General features: G+C 37.6%; 2 protein-coding genes across 3 annotated transcripts; one reads left to right on the forward strand and one right to left on the reverse strand.

Moving 5' to 3' along the window:
• Nucleotides 1-4,102: 4,102 nt before the first annotated feature.
• LOC106339558 (chromatin modification-related protein MEAF6) lies at nt 4,103-5,871 on the forward strand. 2 transcript variants are annotated; one of them, XM_013778391.1, is made up of 7 exons: nt 4,103-4,364; nt 4,484-4,584; nt 4,722-4,791; nt 5,139-5,166; nt 5,251-5,305; nt 5,394-5,494; nt 5,680-5,871. In XM_013778391.1, exons 1-7 carry the CDS (start codon nt 4,197-4,199, stop codon nt 5,754-5,756), a joined length of 600 nt encoding a protein of 199 aa, XP_013633845.1. In that variant the 5' UTR covers nt 4,103-4,196; the 3' UTR covers nt 5,757-5,871. The 2 variants fall into 2 exon arrangements, with proteins under 2 accessions (XP_013633845.1, XP_013633846.1); XM_013778392.1 differs by lacking the exon at nt 5,680-5,871 and having other exon boundaries at nt 5,394-5,653.
• Nucleotides 5,872-5,907: 36 nt separating this feature from the next.
• On the reverse strand, nt 5,908-6,824 carry LOC106340484. The gene has a single exon (XM_013779362.1). It carries the CDS (start codon nt 6,788-6,790, stop codon nt 6,173-6,175), a length of 618 nt encoding a protein of 205 aa, XP_013634816.1. The 5' UTR covers nt 6,791-6,824; the 3' UTR covers nt 5,908-6,172.
• Nucleotides 6,825-8,695: the final 1,871 nt, after the last annotated feature.

Raw genomic sequence — 8,695 nt, forward strand, 5'->3', positions numbered from 1 at the left:
AACTTAGACTTGCGGTTAATGGATGTAGTAATTGCATACTTATATGTCCACTGGATAATGAGATATATATGAAAGTCCCAGAGGGTATTGAATTGAAAAACAAATCGAGTTCTCGAGAACAACATTGTATAAAGTTGAATAAGTCACTTTATGGATTGAAACAATCAGGTCGAATGTGGTACAATAGACTAAGTGAGTACCAAGTGAAAGAAGGATATAAGAATGATCCGATCAGTCCTTGCATATTCATAAAGAAATTCGACAACAAAGGATTCGTGATCATAGCAGTGTATGTTGATGATCTGAATATCCTAGGAACCTCTGGAGAGATTTCCCAAACAATTGAATATCTTAAAAAAGAATTCGAGATGAAAGATCTAAGAAAAACAAAGTTCTGTTTGGGATTACAACTTGAATACATTAAAGATGGAATCCTTGTGCATCAAATGGCATATACAGAAAAAGTACTCAAGAGATTCAATATGGCCGAGTCTCACCCATTGTCTAGCCCCATGGTCGTGAGGTCCCTCGGCTTGGACACTGATCCGTTCCATTCCAAGATGGACGATGAAGATGTCTTGGTCCCGAAGTGCCATATCTCAGTGCCATAGGAGCTTTGATGTATCTGGCTAGTCATACACGACCAAATATATGCTTTGCCGTGAACCTACTATCTAGGTTTAGCTCTTATCCGACCCAAAGGCACTGGAACGGGATTAAACATGTTCTTCGTTACCTACAAGGAACGAAATACTTGGGTTTCTTTATACTAACCAAAACAAAGAGGGTTTAGTTGGTTTTGCTGATGCATGTTATCTTTCGGATCCACACAATGCTCGATCACAGACAGACTATGTCTTTACACACGGTGGGACTGCCATATCATGGCGTTCCATAAAGTAGACGATCGCGGCCACTTCTTCAAACCATTCGGAAATCTTGGCGATTCATGAGGCCAGCCGCGAATGTGTTTGGTTGAGGTCCATGACTCAACACATACGAGTTGATTGTGGGATGTCTGAAGGCAAGGATGCACCAACCATTATGTATGAGGACAATGCAGCATGCATTGCTCAACTCAAAGACGGCTACATCAAAGGAGACAGGATGAAGCACATCTTGCCCAAGTTCTTCTTCACGCATGAACTTCAGAAAGCCGGCGAGGTCCAAGTGGTCCAAATGCATTCAAGTGACAATTCAGCAGACTTATTTACCAAGTCACTTCCTACCTCGACGTTCAGGAAGCTCACGCATCAGATAGGGATGCATCGTCTGAAAGACCTTCAGTGAGGTTCACATCAGGGGGAGTAATACGTGTTGTACTCTTTTTCCTTCACCATGGTTTTGTCCCTTTGGTTTTCCCTGGTAAGGTTTTAATGGGGCAACATCTAAAGCGTATTACAAACTCTGAATGGTTATGACATCCATTGGGGAGTGTTATAAACCATATTGTGGATGTCCATAACCGAGAGAGAGAGAGAGAGAGAGAGAGAGAGAGAGAGAGAGAGAGAAAGCCGACCGGTTAGTGAGAGAGAGAGAGTCGGCCACCTTATTTCCTTATTTACTTATGATTATGATTTGTACACTTTCCATATTTAGGCAGTAACTGGAAATAGATTTTATGAATGCTCTGAATGAAAGGAACCAGAAAAAATAGAACGTCAATGTTAGAATGGCAGCAGTTATGGAATTACATAAATTGGAATGAGTAACTGCAGGAAACCATTTTTGTAACATAAATGGTAACATTTTAAAGGAAAGGAATGAAATGACATTAACTATAGCTTTAATTAAATTACTACATATTCTCATTATACTAATTAAATGTATCTTACAGTCGGTGTTTTTAAAACCGGACCGACCGATAGTTGAACCAGGTTCGACCATGAACCGGTAGTCGTGTTGGGTCTAAAATTGGTTCGACCATAAACCGGTTACGTAGCCGGATTGGATCTCAAAATTATTAAACTGATAAAAATCACTTAAACTATCAAAAATCTATAAATCATCCATTTAAACATAAAACTAGTTTATATTTATAATGTTTTATGTTTGAAATTCATTTATACCTTAAGTATATATCATATTTACTAACATTACTTTTAGATTTATGTACTAAAAACATAGTAAACCATATTATTGAACCAGGTTTGACCATATTATTGAACCAGGTTTGACCCGGTCGAACCATATTGAACCGTGATCCAAAAATTATCCGGTTTAGCTTCCTATCCGGTTTTAAAAACAATGCGTATAGTAAAATAAAGGCTCATTAAATTTAATAAACAATGATAGAAAGGAAGCAAAAATATTTATTTAAACTTTAGTTTGATACTAACATTTTTATTAGTGAAATCTAGCGCTGGGATGCGTATAGTTTTGCAAGTTTGATCACTACGGAGTTTTTAAATAAGAAAATATGTTTGATATATTTTAGTTTAAGATTGTAACGAATAATACTCTATGAGAATTTTCAATTTAAAATCTTAACAAATCTAGCATGTGACTGCAAATAAATAATTATTATCTAAACATAATTAAAAATATCTGATTTTGTTCCATTCCACTCCATTCACGTAACTTTTTTCTTCTGAATGATTTACTACTACGTTCCTTTTGTTTCCATTTATCCCATAGGAATTATTGGAATGTGATTGTTTTTTAGTTCCATGTAACTGGTGGTTTTATTTTGGAATCAAACGGAATGACCCATTCCACATATTCCAATTCCAAATTTTGTTGATCCAGTTACAGCCTTAGTCTTTCATTTTCTCTCATGTAATTCCCAATATATAAAGGGCACACTCCTCATAAGTTTCACAACACCATATTAAATATTTTACTAATTAGTGCGTCTTAGTTATTTCTTTGTTGCTTGCGCCTTTCATATTCAGCGGATCAATACTGGATACAACAAAAAACAATGGGATAACCTTTTAAGTTAAGATTGCTAACTTGCCAAACAAAGAACAATGAACTAAATCAATTTTGTTAAAGCTATCCACAAAGAAAGATTAGCTTTAGGTGATATTTTAAAAAATGATTAGTTTTAGTATATTGTGAGGCACAAGATTGCGATCAGTAAATTTGGATCGGGAACTAGATCACTCGAGTGCTTCAGCTCTATGTGCTACGAGGTCCCTCTGGGCTTGCTCTAGCCGGTTAATTACGGTGCAATGAACGATCCCTTGACTTTGGAACTTATAAATGAGGGTGGAAAGCATGCTTCGTAACTTGGTCACTTTCTCACGGGTATGCGTTATTGGCGGGGGATATTGGTCTCGGTGTATGGATTCGATTGGTTGGGATCGTCTCCAATTACCATATCGTTCGATTGGTTCCAGTCTCGCTGCGGCTGGTGTGTTCTAATAGTTGTGGTTGCATTGGCTTGTTCGGTACCCATAGGCAGGGTTTCGGTTTTGTTTGTCGCGTCAGCTCTGGGTATATCGACATTGTCCCTCCATGTTTAGGTTGACGTAGGAGGGATGAGCGTGGGATCCATAATCACGCTTATGAATCTTAAGGCGGATATTTAGCAAGGATGTCTTTCGTTTTATCTTTTCCTCACAGACGGAACCAAAATGTGGATCATAAAACCAACATAGGTATTTGACAGTGTTTGTAATAGATTAGGGAAGATGAACTTTGTGGGCAACGATATTCTCAGAACACTACGATGTAATCAGATCAAGTTGACGAAAATGGATTTGTATATATTCGATGTTAAAAAGGGTTTCGTAACGAATATAGATTACAATTGAATCAAACTAGACTAAGAACAAGGAAGGATGAGGTTGATGTGTTGCGAAGATAAGAGTTCGAGGGTGATGGATTGGCAGGTATGTGTGTATGAAAAACGTGTCGCCTTCTCTCTTCCCTTTATACTCTAGTATTATCCGCGGTCTCCTATATTTTCTCTTCTTTCTGAGGTTGTGATCCCAAAAACGTCAGAGACTTGGTGGTAGCCAAGAATCCCAGGGTTCGTTGGCGAATATCCCTTTTAACCTAGCGTTGCTACGATCTTATGAACTCAGCTTCTAGTCCTGGTCGACTTTTGTTTTCTGGGCCAAATGTCAGTGATAGCTTCTACTCTAATGGGCTTTGTCTAGGTTTGGGGTCCAGACGTAGATAGATTGTTTTAGTTGTTGCCAAACACCAATCGAAATCTTTATTATCTATTTATTCCCGATGGAATTATGATAAACTCTATTGAATTGAACAAAGAAAAGCAAATCTATTATCGCGAGATTGAACCAAAAATGTCGTTAGGGCAAAAGGGTTCGGGGGATCCAGGTGCGATGCTCACTTCCCTTCTGAACAAGCGAGAGAAGCTTCGACAAGACTTACGGAGCATCGAGAAGCAGGTCGGTTGTTGATTCTCGAACCAAATGGTCAAATTCAAATCTTGAATTTTGTCGATTTCGTTAGAGAAACTCTCGAACTAGGGTTGTTTTTTTTTTTTTTTTTGGTTTTTGTCGGATAGGTTTATGAATTGGAGACAAGCTATCTTCAAGAATCGAGCCATATAGGAAATGCCTTGAAGGGTTTTGAAGGCTTCCTTTCTTCGTCCAAAAGCACTGCCAGGTCGGTTTGCTTTGCTTTGTAGACAGCTTTAGATTCTCTTTGCAGCTTCAAATACACTCTCTAAGATTTTCTATAGCCTTGTTTATTGCTATAGCTTTCTACATAATGATTGACTTTGATATGAACCTACTTTGTAGTGCTAAGAGGTCAAGGAAGTTTCAGCCTGAAGACAGAGTCTTCTCATTGTCCTCAGTCACCTCACCTGCTGTATGTTTTATCTCCTTCTTTCATTTGGTTAACTTTTGTTTTCCTTGTGTTGGTTGGGTAAGAGAATCACTGCCATAGAGTTTAGGTTGAGAATGAAAGTTTTCCAATTACAACATGGCTAACTTCTCTAGCTGAATCAAATAAGTACCAAAGCTGAACAAACTATGATGTGAAAGGCTCAAGTTCTCATTTGTTTGTTCTTTACTCTCTGCCTTTTTTTTTTTTTTAATTCAAAACGTGTTTTGCCCTTTAGTTAGTGGAAATAGTGTTTGTTTTCAAGTGGATTCTTACACTTAATCGCAGTTTCTTGGACTGGTATTTTAATCTTCCCTGTGATATTTATTCAGGCTGAAGAACTTGGTGTTGGAAGAGAAGGTAAACCGTGCAACTTCAACTAAACTCACTTCACTTCTCCTATTAATGCATCAGTTTAGACACTTAAAACTCTTCATGTTGTAGATGGACGAGCTGAATTGGGCCCAGGGAGATCCAAGGGTGGATTGTCCACGGGACAGTTAGTTTCCCAAACTCTGTTTGCTTTACTAAGTTCATACATAACCTGTCTGTATCGCCTACATGATTTTGGGTTTGACCAATTACAGGGGAAAACCGAAGAAAGGGAGAGGGCACGGAGTAGCAAGAGATGCAAAGAGAAACAGACCATCAGAACCAGATTATGACGACGAAGATGATCCGGATGCGAGTATGTATGTTCCTGGTTCACTCATCTAGGGCATTTTCTGTTTTTTTTGTGGTGCCTGACATTTTTTCTTTTACATCCCAGAACATAACCAAAGTAAATCTAGGAACTATTGTGGCAGATTTATAACGTCAATTAATATATGAGATGTTTTGTGGAATATTTCTAAGATAATTATATGGTCTCAGGATGTAGAGAAGGCAGCTTTAGGAATGTGAGAGTGGAATTGGTTGGCATGCATCATCATTTGATTCATTGTTTGTGATCGAAGCTTTTAATAGAATTTTCTCTTCTGGGTCCGACTTTATTGTTCTTTCCCTTTTTGCCTCTTTGTACTATTACCTTTTTAATAAGCAGAAAATGAAAACTCTTGCCAACAATAGTTGCATGATTTTTGACAAAAAAAAAAAAGAAACTTAAAAGATAAACATTTTTATACATTAACATTAATCAAGAATGATCATGCATACAAGTTTAGAATAGTGAGCCATATGTATTCACATCAGTAAAACAGATGTTTTAAACACTTGAGATTATCCAAATTTTAGCAGAGAAGATTTGATCCCAAAAAAAAAAGAAACAAAGAAGAGAGAACGAGAACACGAAGTTACTCAGAAAAATTCAATCAATCCTTTCAAGAAGAACATGAAGACAAACATGAAACCATGATTAGCCAATTAATCAAGCGCTTCGTTTTAACCTTTCTTGAAACTCAAGAAACGACCTTTCCTTCTCCATCTTCATACTTTCTCTAAACTTGTAGATGAACTCGTCGGCTCTCTCGTCAACCCTCAAATGCGGCGAAGCAGCCACTACTCTCCTCCATGCATCTTCCATCGAATCAGCAATCTCCGGCATCCCCTCTTCGTCCTCTTCTTTCTCCTCTTTTCGCCTCACAACTTTCTCTTCTTTTCGCCGCACAACTTTCTCTGTGCTCTCACTCGTCCCTTCGCAGCGTGATTGGTTTTGGTATTGATAGATTTGAGAGTAATCGTCATCGTATTCATAGCTTCGACGCTTGGTTTTGGTGTGAGATCGTGAGAAGAAGTTGAGAAACCGCCGAGAAGTTTGGTTGCTGCTGCGGCTGTAGTATTTGTCTGAATAGCTAGTGTTTTCGAGGTACCTTGTTCGGAAAGGAACGATGAGACGGCAAGAAAGGAAACGAATGACACGAGCCGTTGATTCTCTGACCGTTGCAGCGATCTCGATGTCTCTGAGTTTGGACTTGACCATGTTTGTGAAGCTCTTCCATGCTCGCTTTGCTGGATTTTGCCTCTTCTTTTGCCTCAGCGAAACCATTTAGACACTACTGTCTCTTTTTTTCTTTTGGCGATGTGTGGACAAAATGTGTATTATTGTACAGAAATGGTTTATATTTTGGTTATAGCTAATAGAGCCCTTGATATTTTGATTAATTACTAAAACGCCATTGCTTTTGGGTAAAAAGTTGGCAACAAAAAGGGCATATTTGTACCTTCGGGAATCAGGATGCTAATATTTTCATATATATATATGTGTGTATTATGAAATATATATGGGCTTTTTGCAAAAGTGACTCAAAACTTGGAGTCAAACAGAAAACTAACATTTTCTTTTGACTCCTTTTTTTTTGAGATTTTAACCCCACACCTGCACTTTATCTACGAAAATGCCATTAACATTTTTTTTTTTTTTTTCGAAAATGGTTTCTTTACTGTCTCAACCTCATCTTCTTCAAGTATTTACAATACTGCCACTGCAATGAATAGTGGCAACAACCTTGTACGAACTGTTTGGAGCTTTTAATGCCCTTTAATGCACGTAAATCTCTTTACACTCTCTCTGTTTCAATTGTTATGAACTAAAAACAACATTTCTTTCACTTTCTCTCTATATTCATCCAAAAAACTCAAGCTTTTGATTCAAAATATGGGCTATGGTTGACAGAGCCATATTTCTTTCGTTTTGACTTACGGTTGCTTTCGTTTGAGGTTCTGGGTGGTTGGAGAAGACACTGTGTGCAAACGAAGTCATCTCACCTAGTTTAAGGTACGAATTTGAATTTTTTTTCAAGATCTGTTCGCGTAGAAGACTTACTAGTAAGTCATCTGTATGTAGAAGACTTACTGATGAGTCTTCTGGTCAAACAGACGACTTAAATTAAGTCGTCCAGCTTTGTTTGTTAAAAAAAAACACTCCAGACGACTTATATATACGTCGGCTACGAGAAACGGGCTAGTTTTGCATTTGACCGAATCGTGTCAGATCTTTGACTATTTCTGGACGACTTATAATTCAGTCGTCTCTGGGAAAGTTAAAATTTCAATATTTTATGAAAACTTGACGACTTACGTGTAAGTCGTCCTAGGTTAGTTTTGTAATTGAAAAATAAAACTTGAAATTTAACTTTCTCCAGACGACATAGATGAAAGTCGTCCAGCTAAACGACTTAATTTAAGGTCGTCCGGGATAAGCAAGGTTTGACCAGAAAATTGGGAAAAATTCTGGACGACTTTGCTTTCCCCGGACGACTTTAAATTAAGTCTTCTGGAGGGACGACTTTATATTAAGTCGTCTGGTTAAAGTTAAATTATGAAGTTTTATTTTTCAATTACAAAACTAACCTAGGACGACTTACACGTAAGTCGTCAAGTTTTCATAAAATATTGAAATTTTAACTTTCCCAGAGACGACTGAATTATAAGTCGTCCAGAAATAGTCAAAGATCTGACACGATTCGGTCAAATGCAAAACTAGCCCGTTTCTCATAGACGACGTATATATAAGTCGTCTGAAGTGTTTTTTTTTAACAAACAAAGCTGGACGACTTAATTTAAGTCGTCCGTTTGACCAGAAGACTCATCAGTAAGTCTTCTACATACAGATGACTTACTAGTAAGTCTTCTACGCGAACAGATCTTGAAAAAAAATTCAAATTCGTACCTTAAACTAGGTGAGATGACTTCGTTTGCACACAAGGTCTTCTCCAACCACCCAGAACCTCAAACGAAAGCAACCGTAAGTAAAAACGAAAGAAATATGGCTCTGTCAACCATAGCCCATATTTTGAATCAAAAGCTTGAGTTTTTTGGATGAATATAGAGAGAAAGTGAAAGAAATGTTGTTTTTAGTTCATAACAATTGAAACAGAGAGAGTGTAAAGAGATTTACGTGCATTAAAGGGCAATAAAAGCTCCAAACAGTTCGTACAAGGTTGTTGCCACT

The sequence above is a fragment of the Brassica oleracea genome, chromosome C4, assembly GCF_000695525.1.
Source record: "Brassica oleracea var. oleracea cultivar TO1000 chromosome C4, BOL, whole genome shotgun sequence".
Taxonomy (NCBI): domain Eukaryota; kingdom Viridiplantae; phylum Streptophyta; class Magnoliopsida; order Brassicales; family Brassicaceae; genus Brassica; species Brassica oleracea.